General features: G+C 42.8%; 2 protein-coding genes across 4 annotated transcripts; both read left to right on the top strand.

Moving 5' to 3' along the window:
• The first annotated feature begins 8,312 nt into the window (after nucleotides 1–8,312).
• On the top strand, nucleotides 8,313–9,482 carry LOC122029638 (sterol carrier protein 2-like). Its single transcript, XM_042588710.1, has 4 exons — nucleotides 8,313–8,622; nucleotides 8,714–8,774; nucleotides 8,873–8,972; nucleotides 9,085–9,482. The coding sequence occupies exons 1-4, from the start codon at nucleotides 8,500–8,502 to the stop codon at nucleotides 9,164–9,166; spliced, it is 366 nt and encodes a 121-aa protein (XP_042444644.1). The 5' UTR covers nucleotides 8,313–8,499; the 3' UTR covers nucleotides 9,167–9,482.
• A 2,489-nt stretch (nucleotides 9,483–11,971) lies between these two features.
• Nucleotides 11,972–16,908, top strand: LOC122029373 (protein WEAK CHLOROPLAST MOVEMENT UNDER BLUE LIGHT 1-like). Of its 3 annotated transcripts, none has more exons than XM_042588338.1 (4): nucleotides 11,972–12,365; nucleotides 13,921–14,035; nucleotides 14,159–14,352; nucleotides 14,956–16,908. In XM_042588338.1, the coding sequence occupies exons 1-4, from the start codon at nucleotides 12,354–12,356 to the stop codon at nucleotides 16,771–16,773; spliced, it is 2,139 nt and encodes a 712-aa protein (XP_042444272.1). In that variant the 5' UTR covers nucleotides 11,972–12,353; the 3' UTR covers nucleotides 16,774–16,908. The 3 variants fall into 3 exon arrangements, with proteins under 3 accessions (XP_042444272.1, XP_042444273.1, XP_042444271.1); XM_042588339.1 differs by lacking the exon at nucleotides 11,972–12,365 and adding an exon at nucleotides 12,856–13,069; XM_042588337.1 differs by lacking the exon at nucleotides 11,972–12,365 and having other exon boundaries at nucleotides 13,085–14,035.
• Nucleotide 16,909: the final 1 nt, after the last annotated feature.

Raw genomic sequence — 16,909 nt, 5'->3', positions numbered from 1 at the left:
GTTGGGACGAGTGCTTTTAAATCCAGAAGCTTCCGGACGGCTCATCAAATGGACAACCGAGCTAAGTGAATTTGATATCCAATATCAACCCCGCTCGGCTATCAAGGCACAAGCCTTAGCCGATTTTGTGACGGAGGTGCAGGACCCGGAACCCGAAGCTGTGTGGAAAGTGTTCGTGGATGGATCGTCCACTAGACACGGGAGCGGAATGGCATAGTTTTGCTGTCCCCACAAGGAGAGCGGATGCAGCTGTCCGTCCGGCTAGATTACCAAGCGACCAACAACGAAGCAGAATATGAAGCCCTTATTGCTGGATTGCAGGCCGCTCGGCACGTTGGAGCCGTCCGGGTTGTCCTCTATTCAGATTCCCAGTTGGTTGCTCAGCAAATCTCGGGGATTTTCGAGATAAATAGTACAAGGCTCAAGCTCTACGTGGAGGCCATTGAAAAACTTAAGCTCAACTTTAGGGATGTGATTATTCAGAAGATCCCCCGGGCGGAGAATCAAGTGGCGGATGAATTGGCCAAGCTGGCAAGCACGTTATCCCCGGTCGGCTCTCAGAAGCCGATCGAGCAAGTATCTTTAGTAGCACATGTCGATCGGATGGAAGGCATCACATACCCGAGCGACTGGAGGACAACTATTGTGGAGTTTTTGCGCTCAGGAGCTACCCCATCCAACCGGGAAGAAGCTCATTTATTGAAGAGAAGGGCTAGTCGGTTCACCCTCGTGGGAAATCAACTCTACAAGAAGGCCTTCTCCCGTTCGCTCCTAAAATGCGTCAGCTGGGAAGATGCCGAGTACATCCTTCGAGAAGTGCACCAAGGTTCGTGTGGTGGGCATCCAGGCGGACGGTCGTTAACCAGGAAGATTTTGCTAGCCGGGTATTTTTGGCCAACCCTTCAAAAGGATGCTGCCCGGACCGTTGCAAATTGTCTATCCTGTCAGAAGTATCACAGCATGTCCCACCGACCGGCAGATGAGATGAAAGCATCAACTGTGGCCTGCCCGTTCGACTAATGGGGGATGAACATCGTGGGACCCTTCCCCATGGCTACCGGGCAGCGGAAGTTCTTATTGGTGGCGGTCGACTACTTCTCAAAATGGGTAGAAGCTGAGCCACTTGCAAAAATATCCGAGCAGATGGTTAAAAAGTTCATATGGCAAAATATCATCTGCCGCTTTGGCATCCCAAGACGACTCGTCTCCGACAACGGACGTCAATTCATTGGGAAGCTGCTCGGGAAGTGGTGCGAAAGTTATGGCATCGAGCAGCACTTCACATCGGTGGCATATCCCCAGAGTAACGGTCAAGCCAAGGTAACCAACCGAGAGATCCTCAGAATTTTACGGGCTCGGCTCGACCATGGGGTAGACGAGCTGCCGGGCGTCCTATGGGCTCTCCGCACGACACCAAAGGAGGGAACGGGCGTCACCCCATTTCACTTGGTATATGGAGGCGAAGCAGTCATCCCGATTGAAGTTGGGGTGGAGTCCGTTCGGGTACAAAATTATGATGAAAATAACGCCGAACGGAGGAACATGGAGCTAGACTTCGTCGAAGAGGAAAGAGCTAAAGCGTCCGTCCGGCTGATGGCGTACCGGCAACGTATGAAACAGAACTACAACCGGCGCGTGATCCCCAGAGCCTTTCAGGTAGGCGACCTAGTTTGGAAGAAAGTCAAGCCAATCGGAGATGTCGGCAAGTTGGAAGCTCCCTGGGCAAGACCCTTTGAAGTGGTCGAGAAGCTCCGTTCGGGCGCTTATTACCTCAAGGATGCAGAAGGTCGGATGCTGGATCGGCCATGGAGTGCAAATCACCTTCAGCCATATAGAGCTGGGTGAGAGGTGCACTTTTGCTCTATTTTGTGTAAATTGAAAATAGCTGTACTCCTTTTATCGCAGGAAACAAATTATTCCCAAGGCATTCTGTGTTCATAGCCGAAGGCCCCGTGCCGCTCGGCCGGAGGTAAATTATCGGAGCCAAGCACTCGACGACGAAGGCCCCGAGCTGCTCAGCCGGAGGTATATTGTACGAGCCCAAGGCTCGATTCCGAAGACCCTGTGCCGATCGGCCAGGTAAACGTTGTCCAAATTAGGCTTAAAAGGCCGACGAGCTCCGTCGTTAAAGATCGAGAGCCGCGCCGACCGGCTATAAATATCCGCGCCGACGAGCTCCGTCGTTAAAGATCGAGAGCCGCGCCGACCGGCTATAAATATCCGCGCCGACGAGCTCCGTCGTTAAAGATCGAGAGCCGCGCCGACCGGCTATAAATATCCGCCGACGAGCTCCGTCGTTAAAGATCGAGAGCGCGCCGCCGGCTATAAATATCCGCGTCGACGAGCTCCGTCGTTAAAGATCGAGAGCCGCGCGGCTATAAATATCCGCGCCGACAAGCTCCGTCGTTAAAGATCGAGCGCCGACCGGCTATAAATATCCGCGCCGACGAGCTCCGTCGTTAAAGATTGAGAGCCGACCGGCTATAAATATCCGCGCCGACGAGCTCCGTCGTTAAAGATCGAGAGCCGCCCCGACCGGCTATAAATATCCGCGCCGACGAGCTCCGTCGTTAAAGATCGAGAGCCGCGCCGATAAATATCCGCGCCGACGAGCTTCGTCGTTAAAGATCGAGAGTCGCGCCGACCGGCTATAAATATCCGCGCCGACGAACTCCGTCGTTAAAGATCGAGAGCCGCGCCGACCGGCTATAAATATCCGCGCCGACGAGCTCCGTCGTTAAAGATCGAGAGCCGCGCCGACCGGCTATAAATATCCGCGCCGACGAGCTCCGTCGTTAAAGATCGAGAGTCGAACCCGCGACTGTGAGCTTACTGGACGAAACTAAGGACGCCAAATAACGAGCGTTCGCAAGTACTAAATTGATTAAGTCCGATCGGCCATCAGTTTGCCAATACTTCGCATTCACTGAATGCAAACAGCATAGCCAAGCGCTAAACGATTTCGAGGAAAACAAGTCAACTGATTAACTTGATCGGTCGCCTAGTGGGGAACACGTGGAGCTTAACTGACTCTACGGATAAGCACCAAACAGACAAAAAAAAGGGCAATGAAGGGCAAACAAAAATACAAGCAAAGGAACACAACTATGCCGAACGGCGCGTACAAAAATTTTACATCCGCAAAGCGGATGAAATACAGAAAGTACTTGGAAGAACTCGCCTCACTCCGGGTCCTCAAAATTAAAAAAGGCGTCCGAGATATCGTCAATCATAGCCGCCAAATCTGAAGAGGGAATGCTCAGGTCAGCAGGAAGGTGCCCTCCCTTCTTCCAGTACGCCGTGGTGACCTTGACCGGCTCAGCGAAAGTTGAGGAGACGTTGCCACCAAATTTTGCGCCGAACCGCTCCGAGCGGAGGTATTCTTGGCGCGCTGCTGCTAGGCGACTCGGCTCTCCCTCCTTGTACTTTCTGAGCGCCGCTCGGGAGGAAATTAGTGAATCTTGGAGAACTTTTTGGTCCACCTCCGCTTTAGTGCGTTCAGCTGAGCGCCCATCCCGTTCGGCAGTTAATTGGGCTTCCAGATCCTTAGATTGCTGATCTAGGGCTCAGACTTCAACTTTCATCTTGTCCAGATCAGCGATCGCCCGCTTCTTCCGGCTACTGGCGCGCTTCACGTCTGCGTTGCGTTTCTTCACCAATCCTTCAAGTCGAGCCACCTTTGTAGCCAGGTCGGCGGCCTTCTTCTGTTCGGCCTCGCGGGCTTGTTTCTCCCGCTCGGCCGATGGACCCCCCAAGACTTGGAGTTTTTCCATGAGATCCTCCAGCTCGGCTAGCCGATGGCTAGTGGCGATTTGCTCCGCCCAATGCTGTAAGTGAAATAATAAAATCAGAAACCAAACAGTAGCATGGCACCGGAAGAAAAATGAACCTACCTGAGTGGCCTGCTGCATGTGGTTATCGCCGAGCTGCTTGGGCGTCATGAGGGCCACCCGAATCTGGGCGTCCTCGAAAAGTTTGGCGAGCAGACCCGTCAAGGTTATTTCATGAACGGGGCTTGATGGCCGATCAGCAGACAATAAATATTCCTCCGATGGGAATCGAAGGGTAGTCTTGATGGTCGGGTGGCCGGCCGGCACTTCCTCAGCCGCAGTCGCCTGGCCCGAGGACTCCCCTATGGTTGAAGTCTCGCCCAACCGTTGTAAGCGACGACGAGTCCGTGGAGGAGAGCCAGAGGGCTGTGCGGTGGGCTGCGACGGCGTGCGATCTGGCGAGCGATCTCGATCGGCGCCTGTGGTTCGCCCTCTTGGGTCGGCGGAAAGCTGGGGTCTCTTTGACGTTTCCGCCGAGCTTCCAGTGGTGAATCCCCGGCCTGGGGGACTCCCAGCTCGGCTGGGGAAGAGGAAACAGGATCCGCCTCAACCTCCGTTGAGGCGGATGGAGTAACTTCTGTTTCAGGGGCGGACTGCGTCCCCCCCTCTCCTGTAGCTGCCGGTCGGCTGGGGATTAGACCCCGCTCGGCGAGTTCTTTTTTGGTAGCCGCCTCAATTTCCACGGCCTTCAACTTCAGGTGATCGGTAGCCTTGGAGCGCCACATGACCTCAGCTGCAGTTAGACAAAAAAGGCGAAGTGAGTAAAGAGTCCTTACCCATGCGGTAGGGAAGATTGGCCCGAACGGGAGATAATCCAAAAATGTACAACACCCCCTTGAGAAGCAACTGGTCGATTTTGTACCGCTGACCGGACAACCAGTTTACCGCATGAAGGTAGGCCGGTTGCCGAGCTCCGGCTGGGTCGGCACAGCGGTCTGCCATTTGGTTCTGAATGCTGGCCGCTCGGGAAGTCGTATATAGAAGAAGAACTCCTTCCAGTGCTTGTTGGAGGTCGACATATTCTCAAAAAATTTGAAGCCTATTATACTTTGGAAAATAAAAGTACCCAACTCGGATTGTTTGGGGTAGAAGAAGTAGTGGAATATTTTGGAGTCGAGTGGGATACTGTGCAGCTTAAAGACGACGACCACCCCGCTCAGCAGCCTAAAGGAATTCGGCACAAGTTGGCCGAGCGGGATGCGAAAATAATTACAAACTTCCAAAACAAAACGATGGGTAGGAAATCTAAGGCCGCCCTGGAATTGGTCCAGAAAAAAACAAATGGTACCGATCGGCGGGTTATGGGGCCGGTCGGTCGGGTCGGCTACAACTATTTCATGGTCGTCCGGGATCCCGTACGTCCGAACAAGACGCCGAGCGCCCTCCTCGTCAAATTTACTCTCCATGGTCATATACCAGGGACCATGAACATCAACAGCGGGTACGGAAGTGCTCGCCATGACTAAAGTACCAAGAAAAAGAAAGAAGGAAGCCGAAAGAAACTCGGAAACGGAGGACAGATAAAAGTTCGCAAGCAAGGGGACGAAAGGAGTTCCCCGCGAAAGGGAAAGGCCGAACGAAAGGAAGGGAGAAGCTTACTGAGGGAAGATGAACGGAGAGGATCACCAGAAAGCCGAAAACCACCAAGAGGCAAGAACTAGGACAGCCGGAACGATGCAGCCGCGGGCACCTTCGACGGAGGACGCGCAATGAGACAGAATGGGCGTAAGGGCGAAGACGAAGGCTTTATGCGAACGAGGCTGGTCGGCCTCGTCCATCGGATGCAGGTCACGAGAGACGAGGTCATCATCTAACCGTCCATTTCAAAACAATCGGCGTCCCATCGTACGGATCATCACCGCCACGCGCGAAGAGCCACGTGGCGCTCTGTCACCAGGCGCAATTAATGCGCCCATACCGCGCATGCTTCGACTTAATGAAAAGGATTTGCGTGATTTTCGAGAAGATTTAGACAAGCAAACATCCACGTTAAGCGCCAAGACATCCAAAACGAAGAGCCGAGCGAGCGAAGAGCCGAACGGCTCAAGGGATATTATAAGCGGCGGTAAGGCGACGACCGCCCGCTCGTAGTCCAGTCAGTCGGACTCACGCCTCCTTCGACTAGACTTGAAGGGAGGCAAGTGATCCGGCAAATGGGGACCCACTTCGAAGGGTCCCACCGAGGACGGATGGAGGGCGACTAAGCGGGTAATGGCGCGTCAGCGATTGAGCGGTCCGGCGGGCGAGATAACCTAGCCATAGGCTTGGGTTTCCGAACGGGAGGACTGAATGGCCGAGCGGGTGTCTGCCCGAAGGCCGAGCGGGTGGTCCGTTCGGCCAGGATAAGGGCGAGGATACAAAGGTTAGCCGAGCGGCCTATTCGTTCGGCTCGGGATATGGGATGTCAGCAAAGGCATGTCTGATTATTATGCCGTACATAAGATTTCACGATAGAGGGTCTTGCCGTCACATCATGGAGAGGTCGATACAGTAGCGGTATGGCCTTATGGATGCCCTTCTGACAGACTCATACCTGGGCATGGTCGAAAGCAGGTGATTTCTTTGATTGGCGCGCCCAGGCTCCTTCGAGAGGTCTATATAAGGTCTCCATTTCTTCACCGGAGGTACGCTGGTCTGAATCTCTGAAGCCACCTCTTTGTTATTTCTCGCCTGACTTGAGTGTCGGAGGGCCGTCGCCGGGACACCCCTCCCGGCTCGGTTTTGTTGCAGGTTCGCCGGAGCACTCGAGGATCCAGCAGGGAGCGCCACATCCCCAGCGTCCGTTGACTCCTGGTTCAGACAGGATCAAGAAGAATATGGCTTAACTCATAAAATATTTTCAATATCATTAGATAATGCTAGTTCCAATATCGCTTGTATAGATGATCTAAAATTTATTTGTTAACCTATTATTGGCGGTTTATTTTTTCATATTCATTGTGTACGCCATGTTTTAAATTTATGTGTTCAAGATGATTTACAAATTTTAGAAAGTTATATTAAACCAATTAGAATTGTAATTTCTTATTGATGGTCTCATCCATCTATAATGAAACAATAGGGTAGGTTTTGTAAAATTAATGGAATGAGACCTAAAATTTTTTTCACGTGATGTACCTGCACATTGGAATTCAACATACCAATTATTACAAGATTCATTTCAATATAAAGAATTATTATGTTCATCTTTTACATACAATACTAATACTAATATATATTTATTTTCACAACAATGAAATATTTGTAGTAGTATTTGTGAAATTTTAAAAGTATTTAATGATGCAACCGAATAACTTTCCGGTGTTTATTACCCCACTGCTCAATTAGTTTTAAAAAATATTTCTAATATAGTATTAGTTTTAAATGAGCATATTAATAATGAATCTTTATCTCCTTGCATCTTACCTATGAAAACTAAATGGGAAAAATATTTTTATTTATTCCTGAAATTTATTTAATTATATTTACTTTAGATCCTAGATTTAAATTAGAAGTTTTATCATATATGTTAACTTTATTTTATGATGCTTTAATTCCAATTAAAGATTTTTCTTCCCTGGTCCAGTTAATATTATATATAATATTAGAATTTATTTATATGATATTTATAATCAATATTATGCAAAATATGAAACACAAATTAATATTTCTGAAATACAACAAACTACTAGTAGTAATTTAAAATTTACAAAAGCACAACTCTTATTAAAAGAATGGACAAAATGTCCACGAGGATCCCAAGTTCTACATAGGAACTTAAGAATTATTTTACGACTTCTTTTGATTTTAATGAAGCAGATAGCGAAAATTTCGATATCTTAAAGTGGTGATCACAGAAGGCTCAAAGCTTTCCCGTTCTCTCTGTGATCGCCAAAGAAATATTAGCTTGTCTAGTATCAACTGTTGCTGTGGAGCAGACGTTCAGTGTCGACGGCAACATATTAGATGAACGACGATCAATTTTATCTCCCGACTCATTGGAAGCCCAAGTATTACTGGACGATTGTACTAGAGCGGAGAAAATAATCCAAGGAATGCAACTTTCAGATGACAAAGTTGAAGATTTTGATACTGAAGGAACAAATACAACAGGAACAGAAAATGAAAGTGAGTGAAAATGTAAAAGGATAAAAATGTAAAAGAACTACGTGGGCTTTGATTCCCCTAAAGGAATACGTAGGCAACTTAAATAAGTACAAGCCATTTTTCAAATAAATTTTAATTTCTAATTTGTAATATTTAATTTTTTATTTTTTAACATAATAATCTTAAACCGTGATGAACCGTGAACCGACGGTTTCGAACTGTGAATTGTAATCGTCTTGAACGGTTAAGATTAATGATCGACCTATTTGGAACCGTTGAACCGATGATTTTAAACCGTCGAACCGTCGATTCCGAATCGTGGATAACTAATCTAATCTTCTTTGCCTTTTAATGGACCCCTCGATATGCGCGAATCGCCTCTTTCCTCTTTTGGAAATCCAACTTTATTTTCATAGAATTTCATCTCGATTTGTCTCGTTCTCAATCGCACCGCCTTCTCTGCGATTTCCTCACCCCATTCCCATTATACAATTCTCCACGCACACTCAAGCAGCAAAGCATCCCCCTAGAGCTCTTTTCAAACAGCGGAAGGAGGCAGCAGCAGCAACTGCTGAAGGAGGCCATGGATAGCTCGCTCAAATCCGCTGACCTTCTCGGCCAGATGAAGCTCCACCTCTCCACCGATGCCGGCAAGGAAATCACTAAGAAGATCGGTCTTGTCTATCAGCTCAACATCGCACCAAAGGTCCCTCCTTTATCGTGCCCATGCTCTCCCCCCTCCTTTATGTAAATCGTAACCCTAGGTTTTGTTCTCTTCTGTTTTTTTGGATCTGCAGAAGATTGGGGTGGATGAGGAGATCTTCGTCGTCGATCTCAAGGAAGGAAAAGTTACCAAAGGTCTCGCCTTTGCCCTTTTCCTTCTATTTACGCATTGATCGCTTTGATCTGTGTCTCGATGCAAGGGAATTGATGAATATGAAAATGATCTGTTTTAGGCCCCTACGAGGGGAAACCAGATGCTACCTTTTCGTTCACGGATAAGGATTTCCTCTCTATTGCAACAGGGAAGATGAACCCTCAAATGGCATTTATAAGGTGGCATGAGGATGCCTATTTTTTTTTTCCTTAGAGCTTTTCTCCGTTAACAAAACGATTTTGAAATTGTGTCTGCTCATTGATTTTGTATTCGTATTATTTTGATGTTCAGGGGAGCTATGAAGATCAAGGGCAGTATAAGTGCAGCCCAGAAGTTCACGCCAGAAATCTTCCCAAAGCCTTCGAAACTTTGAAGTTTGAACTAAATGTTTGTTTACCTTTTCTCTACAGTAGTAATAAAATTGTCTCAGTACCTGGCGTCTTTGTTACAGAGATATAGTATACATGTTCAGGAGTTCCCTTCAACTTACGTAGAGCAAAAAGGAAAACAATGCAATCAGTATTCATATTTTCAACAAATTCCCTTCTCAAAATACTTGAATATAGCCATTCAGATTAGAAGTCTAGTAGAGTATGGTTTCTTCAAACATATTATTATTTGACATTAGATTCTTTGGAATTCATGTCTTTCTACTAGCAAAGATTCTTTCCTTTGGAAATTGGTTACAATTGCTTGTGTTAGTTGTTGATTCTAATTCTTATTGCCAATGGTAGATGTGAATTTGATTGGTAGGTGATGGATTGGAAGTGATATGCACATTCTTGCCTAGATTAAGAACAGTGAAAGTCATTAATTACTGATGGTTAAATGTTGTTATCATTATAAATGTTTGAGGTTTACACTGGTGTAACACTCACATGTTAGAGATTGCCCTTTAAGGATATTTGGCTTCTACATTTCTACATGTTTATCTTGAGGTGATGGCTCCATTCATCATTTATCTTGAGGTGATGGCTCCATTCATTATCAACTCTTTAGTTTGCCTGGATCGTCCAACCTGCATGGCCAGGTCAGTTCAGTCAGTCGACCCAACTATAGCCCCACTTGATTATCCCATGGGATCAACTCATCTTGTCAAACTAACCAACTCCTTAGTATTGTCCTGTTCATTTAATTTGCCCAACTTGTTTGACACAGAATTTATCTTTGTTGTGCATGATTGGTTTGGACCTCAATCATGTAATCAGTGATGCATAACCATCTGGTCTGCGGAAATTATCGCAATTGTTTTTTTGTTAGAATAATATCAATTAAGTCAAAATCATTGCATATGTTCTTAATTGTAGTTTTTATATCATTGCAAACCGTTGGATTTTAAGGTGCCAAAGGTTCTTAATTGTAGTTTTTATATCACATAAGTCAAAATCATTGCAAAGCCTCATGTAAGTTTTCATTGGTATTCAAGTCATTTGAGCGTTATATTTCAACTTTATGATAAGTTTTGAGCATTGGCTGGAGAATCATAATTCATCAGTCATTTGAGAGCTTAATTAACCTCTAGAGAAAAAGAGTTCCTTGTAATCATTAAAATGGTAAAATTACGACACTTCACAACATTAATAAGTTGGCCACAATCGGATTTATGATTTTCCGAGAACAATCATGCTACGACACATCGTATGGTATAATTTCCATGTAGTAAGTATATTATCAATCTTAGAATTTATGTACAATGTTTTGTTTTTTTAAAGTTGCACTATTTGATCAATACTAGTAATAAATTTATGAGCAATTTAACCGTGAAGAAGGCATCCTTAATAAATGCCCTCGGGGCACAGGATGGTGGTAAAGCGGTGGGATTTTTTCTCAGACAATAAGTGGAATTTGAACCACAAGTTAGGCATCTCTTTATGATCCATTTTGTCTCTGGAATTATGATCCAGCGGTTATAGGATTTTTTTTTAAAAAAAATAGGACGGATAATAAAAGGATATTGAATTTCTTGACTATGAATATTTTTTGATTTATTTTAATAATTAATGAGAAATTTTTATAAGATCGAATTGTCGATCAGAGTCGTAATTTTCATGAGGTCAAAGAAGCAATCTTTTCAAGGCCTAACCCAATGAAGGGTCATTTTTTTTAATTATATTAAAAAAATGAGAGATATGAACTCTAAATGGTCGTTAAACTTATTATCACGGCTCTGAGGCACACACCGACGCATGCCTCTTCTTTGCACGCAATTGTTTCTCCGGTGTTGCTCTTCTTTGCATGCGATTTCTTCTTTAGCGTTCTTTTTACCAAGGCACAGATCTACGGAATAAGAGGTAATCATAATCTTCTTCTTCGATCATCTTCTTCGTCTTGCAACACGTGACACTAATTGTAACTTAATCATGCAACAAGGATCGTTTGTGCGATTTAATCGCGTCGATTCTCGCAGTGACTATCTCACTCAACGTAAGCTGGCGGTTGGTCTTTGCTCGCGTGACTTAATTGCGTAGCATGGGGTTGTCGCACGCTATCTCAGTCGCTTGTGCGAATTACGACCTAATTGCATGGTAGTTACTACTTGTCGCCTTACTAATGCCTACAACCACCGCATTGGTCTTAGTGTTATAGGATATACTAAATGAGCTATCAATGTTATTGATTGAGAAAGAAAGAGTTCGATAATTGAATTATGTAGATTTGATAAATATTTTTATCTCTAAAATAACTAGACGAGTAGTGTTTATATAATTATTTTAAATATTTATTAATGTTTTATTGATATAATATATTTATTTTTAATTTATTTATATATTTAGTATATATGTTATTTATAAATTAAACTTTATAATTATTTATCGTAGTAAAAGTACGATTTTTTATCCCACTTTAGGATTAATAAAGTTGGATATTCAGATTTTTTTAAAAAAAAAATATTAAAATCTATGTGAATATTTATAAAATTGAGTAAATCCGAATTGCTAAATCTGTTACAAAGTGAAAAGCCTGTGATATGTTTATTAAAACTTAAAAGTGGAAAGCTTATAGTAGATTGTTAAAATCTCTAAAGTTAATGATGACATTTCAAAAAAAAAAAAAAATTCACTTTGACAACACTAAATTAGTAGCATTAAACAATCTCGAAAAGAAAAATAATGTTATAATATCTTAATCAAGCGAACTATTTGCTCTTCTTTCGCACAACCACTAGTGCAACTTCTCGCCGCCGCCGCCTCCGCCGCCGCCGCCGCCGCGTGATCGACAATAATTCCTACAGCAATGCAAGCACCGAGCAACACTGTGTCCTTCCGTCTCTCATCTCGGCTCCTATACCGTCTCTATCGTCGTTTACTGCCTCCTCCCGAAACCCTCGCGCTATCTAGTCGTCATCCATGGCCCCTAATCATGGGTGCCTCGCGGTGGCCGCACCAAGGACGCGCATTCTCGCAGCCGAGATATTTACTGCCGTCGGCTACTCCATCTCCTGAAGCTTGATGTGGTCCTAGATCAGCGATGGCATTCTACAGCTTCAAGAGCCGAATCAGTCTAGAAGAAAAGGGTGGCTGATCGTAGCGGATGGGTCAGGCAATCAACTGGTTGAACACATGGATCTAAAGGTGCCTCCTTTACCAATTTTATCTATTGATTATAGATGTAACAAAGTCTATGATGATTTCATATTTTCATCCAACAAGGAATAAAACCAGGAACAAATGTTTTAGAAGAAATGTTTTATGCCCTGATTTAAAAGGTATAAAACCACGAAATAAGTGTTGTGACGATGCTCTGAGCATCGTCGTTATGCATTTGCATTTTCATCGCACAATATAATAAAATAGGACAAAAACCGAAGGTAACGCCAAGCATTTCATTTTCCACGCGTACTACAAACATAATTATCTCATTTTTCTTCTGTGAACCATAACTTTACATTGTTTATTTATTTATTTATTTATTTATTGAGGTGTTTCCGCTACCAAGAACAAAGAAATCATCAAATTTTTTAGCAGACTTTTTTTTTGTAGGCCTAAGAAAACGATAAACTATCCGTGGCCAGGAGAGTACAGAGAGGATTTGGAACGGATTGGGCAGGGGACGACTTGTCACCTTGTATGCCATTTGTCTCGTATGGCAACCACTTAGCTTATTTGTGATCTCAAAATTCCTAATTGGAAATTGTGGCGCAAAAGAAAACTCAAGCAAGCCTTTAATTTTCAAATTTATATTTCGTCTTTATGTTGATATGTATTCTCCTGCATCCTATCTGTAGTTACATAATGTCGGGGCTGCAACTATATTCGTAGAAGAATTTTCTGTAAAGGTATTTAGTCTTTCTGGTAGTGAATAATTGCATGAGGATCTTCATGTGGTTGCCTTTTTCTTCTCATTTTCTTCTTTGAATTACCTGTCTAAACTTGGAGTTATGCATTGTTTTGCTTGTTTTGTACATATGAAATTGCTGATGATTATGAATAATAAACCAGAAATACTCCTACTATTTTTTTTGGGGCTTCGAAAATGGCTCATGGGGTTTCCTCTCTTAAGGACTCTATACTCAGCTATTCTGAGTTAGTTTCAGCTGTCATATCTCAAACCCTATCAATTAGTAAATGCTCATATAATCAGGTTTGTCCCTCAATCTCCTTTCTTCTTTAATTCTGTGTTTAGTTGATGTTCATAATGTAGATATTTGCTACTTTATCTTTGGCTATAATAATTTTTCACAAACCATAAGGTTCCTAATCCAGTATATAGTAAAGCACTATATTCTCTATTTAATCTGTTTTGAAGTTCATAATCCAATGAGGTTAAATCAGATTGATGGATGAACATATGCCAAAATGTTGGAAATGTGATAAAACTCTTGATTTCCTATGAAACGATGAACATTATGTTCATATGATTAGTTCATGGTTCCCTGGTTAAATTATGTCTTGTCAGGCTTTATGTTATTATGACATTGTGGATTAACTTATAGTAGGTATTGCAAATTTTTGCAAGCATCCAATATCTCTTCTGAACATTATAAATGATCATGATTACATTCAAATGAAACAAGGTGCAACCTCAATTAATTGTGTTTCAATTTATTTGTTACAACGTTCAATTATATGCTTGCTCTTATCTTTTCTTACAAAGAAATTATTAAATGGATACTCAAATTTTCCTCAGATGGAGGAATCAAAGTTCATTGAAGAAAGGACAGATCCTACTAATTCATTTTTCTCAATGGAAGGTTGTAGTCCAGAAGACATTTCACTCTTCGTCATGGGCCAGCAAGATAATGGTAATCAACATGTAATATTAGGAAAGAATGAGAAAACTTCATCTATTACGAATAATCTACACCTAAAAGGAATAAAACTTGATGAGAAAGAGTACATTTCATCAGAATCTCATAATGTTTCAGAAATTCTTCCTCTTGATGAACTAAAAGGAGTTGAGGTGCCAAAACCCAGTGATGGAGTATTAAAGAATTTAAAGGAAGATGATATGAAAAGAAGCTTCATTGATACTGCAACACCTTTTGAGTCTGTTAAACAGGCTGTATCCAAATTTGGAGGGACCGTTGATTGGAAAGCTCAAAAGGAACTGATTATAGAGGTCAGTTCGATTATCATTTTAGCTATCCTAATCCTACTGTTTCTTTTATCTTGACTCCAATTAAACTTTTCCATTTGTGATTCTAAAGATGATACTGGAATGCTTGTGATTTGGCCACAAGTAACAGGTCATACTGAGAGTAGCTTACAGGCTAGAGTTAGATTAATAGAATTGTTTGCTGTATGATATTTTCAGTGATTAATGTTTCTTCTTTTTTCTATATGTATGGTCTACTTAGCCTAATGCTGTGATGTATTTTGACTTTTGTAGCTAGAAACACAATATGTTTTAGATCTCTAGTCAAACATGGATCAGAAAGCTTGATTATCTATTTCCTCTTACTATTTTCTTCTGATGCTCAAACTGAAATCATTGACCATCGCTAGTAATATTAAGTGTATTATTCTACACTAATACGATAAGCCTCAACGTTTGGGTTCTGCAGTTGGTTCTACACTAGTTTATTATTGTACAAATTTCAAAAATTCTGTGGCTTTGAGATGCAATATTTGGTTTTATCTTACCACCTTTTCCCTCTATTATTTTGTTGGCAGATTCTATTAATACATAGGTAACGAATATATATATATTGTTTGTGTGCAGAAGCGCAAGCATGCCCAACTTGAACTTAAGAAAGTACATGAAAAAATCCCAGTATACAAAGCACAATGTGAAGTTGCAGAAGCATTTAAAGAACAGGTGCTAAAGGAGTTAGACTCTGCTAAAAGACTCGTGGAAGAGCTTACTCTAGGTTTGGAGAAAGCAGAAACTCAGGAGGCAGAAGCCAAACAAGACTCCGAACTTGCTGATCTACAACTGAAAGAAATGGAGCAAGGAATTGCTAACAGTGCAAGTGTGGTTACCAAGACACACCTAGAGGTCTCCAAGGAAAGATGTGCCAGTGCAGTTGCAGAGTTGAAATTGGTAAAAGAAGAGCTTCACTCCACAAAAAGAGAATATGATTCATTAGTTCAGGAGAGGGACATCATAGTAACGAAAGCTGATGATTCTGTTTCTGCATCGAGGGAAATCGAGAAGGCTGTTGAGGACCTGACCCTCGAACTTATCATGATTAAGAAATATCTTGAGTCTGCTCATTCTGCGCATCTTGAAGCAGAAGAACAAAGAATTGCTGCAGCCTTGGCCTTAGATCAAGATAGATTAAACTGGGAAAAACAGCTGAAGCAAGCTGTAGGAGAATTACAACACCTTAACGAGAAACTCCTGTTGACACAGGATCTTGAATCAAAACTGGACAGAGCTTCTACATTATTTGTCAGTCTAAAAGATGAATTATCTTCGTACCAAGAAGCACAGAGGAACCTGGGAACCAAAACCACTCAAGAACAGATGCTAGCTTATTGGGAAGGAGATTTACAAGAGATAGAAACAAACACTCAAGAAGCATTAGCCTCAACTACTAAAGAGCTCGAGGAAGTAAGGTCCCATATTGAAACTGCTAAGAATGAAGTCAATTGTTTAAAACTTGCTGTTTCTTCACTCGAGAATGATCTGGAAAAGGAGAAAACAACCTTGGCCACCATGAAACAGAGGGAAAATCTTTCATCCATTTCAGTCTCATCACTTGAAGCTGAACTTAACAGGGTTCATGCTGAGCTGGAGCTAATTATGAACAAAGATGAGGATTCCAGAGAAAAGATGGTGGACCTACCCAGGGCACTGCAACAAGCGGCTGAGGAAGCAGATCACGCTAAATTGGTGGCGAATTTGATGCGCGAGGAACTAAAGAAGGCTAAGTATGAAGCAGAGCAAGCCAATGTTGCAGCTAACACGATGGAGAAAAGACTAAATGCAATTATGAAGGAAATTGAAGCATCCAAAGCTTCCGAGAAGTTGGCTAAGTCAGCACTCGAAGCATTGGAAGAAAGTGAACGGGCAAACTTAGAATCTGACAACTCGGCAAATGGAGTAACCCTACCAATTGAAGAATACTATACACTTAGCAAGAACACCTATGAAGCCGAGGAGATTGCTTATAACAGAGTAATTTCTGCTTTTGAACAAATTAAAGCTGCCAAGGAATCTGAGTTAAAGAGTTTAGTAAAACTGGAGGAAACAAAAAAGATGATTAAGAAGAAGAAAATATTCCAAATAGCTGCAATGGGAAAACCCGAGATGGCCAATGAAGAAAAACTACATGCAGAACAGGAGTTGCAAACAATGAGAGCTGAGCTTGAACAACGAAGAAAAGTTAGCAATGATGCTATGGGCCTCTCTGATCCAGAAGGCGCAATCGGTGAAATAGATGCTGCTTATGAAAGTTCATCAGGAAGTCCAAGACCCTATATACCACAATCAAATACAACAATTGCCCTACGAAACTCAAAAAGGAGGAGATCCTTTTTACCTCGATTGGTCACGTTTTTAACCAGAAAGGAGGTTCAGACGCCGAAGTCATAAAATAGCATCTTCAAAAGCACTAAATACTCTCAATTTTATATTTATCTCATTATGGCAAAGTTAATTATGCCATCGACAGAGAGCTAATATAGTGAAACAGATGACTGTTTTCTTATCATATTTGTCTTGGAAATAC

This window comes from Zingiber officinale, chromosome 10B (genome assembly GCF_018446385.1).
Source record: "Zingiber officinale cultivar Zhangliang chromosome 10B, Zo_v1.1, whole genome shotgun sequence".
Taxonomy (NCBI): domain Eukaryota; kingdom Viridiplantae; phylum Streptophyta; class Magnoliopsida; order Zingiberales; family Zingiberaceae; genus Zingiber; species Zingiber officinale.
The sequence above is the reverse complement of the archived record's forward strand: the minus strand, read 5'-3'. Positions and strand labels throughout refer to the sequence as shown.

Bases quoted from the DNA above. Each gene is read 5' to 3' on its own strand.
- LOC122029638 (XM_042588710.1), top strand. From the start codon at position 8,500: ATGGATAGCTCGCTCAAATCCGCTGACCTTCTCGGCCAGATGAAGCTC. The intron at 8,623-8,713 runs GTCCCTCCTTTA...TTGGATCTGCAG, and splicing joins AGCTCAACATCGCACCAAAG to AAGATTGGGGTGGATGAGGA. The intron at 8,775-8,872 runs GTCTCGCCTTTG...GATCTGTTTTAG, and splicing joins GGAAGGAAAAGTTACCAAAG to GCCCCTACGAGGGGAAACCA.
- LOC122029373 (XM_042588337.1), top strand. From the start codon at position 13,798: ATGAAACAAGGTGCAACCTCAATTAATTGTGTTTCAATTTATTTGTTA. The intron at 14,036-14,158 runs GTAATCAACATG...ATAATGTTTCAG, and splicing joins CATGGGCCAGCAAGATAATG to AAATTCTTCCTCTTGATGAA. The intron at 14,353-14,955 runs GTCAGTTCGATT...GTTTGTGTGCAG, and splicing joins AAAAGGAACTGATTATAGAG to AAGCGCAAGCATGCCCAACT.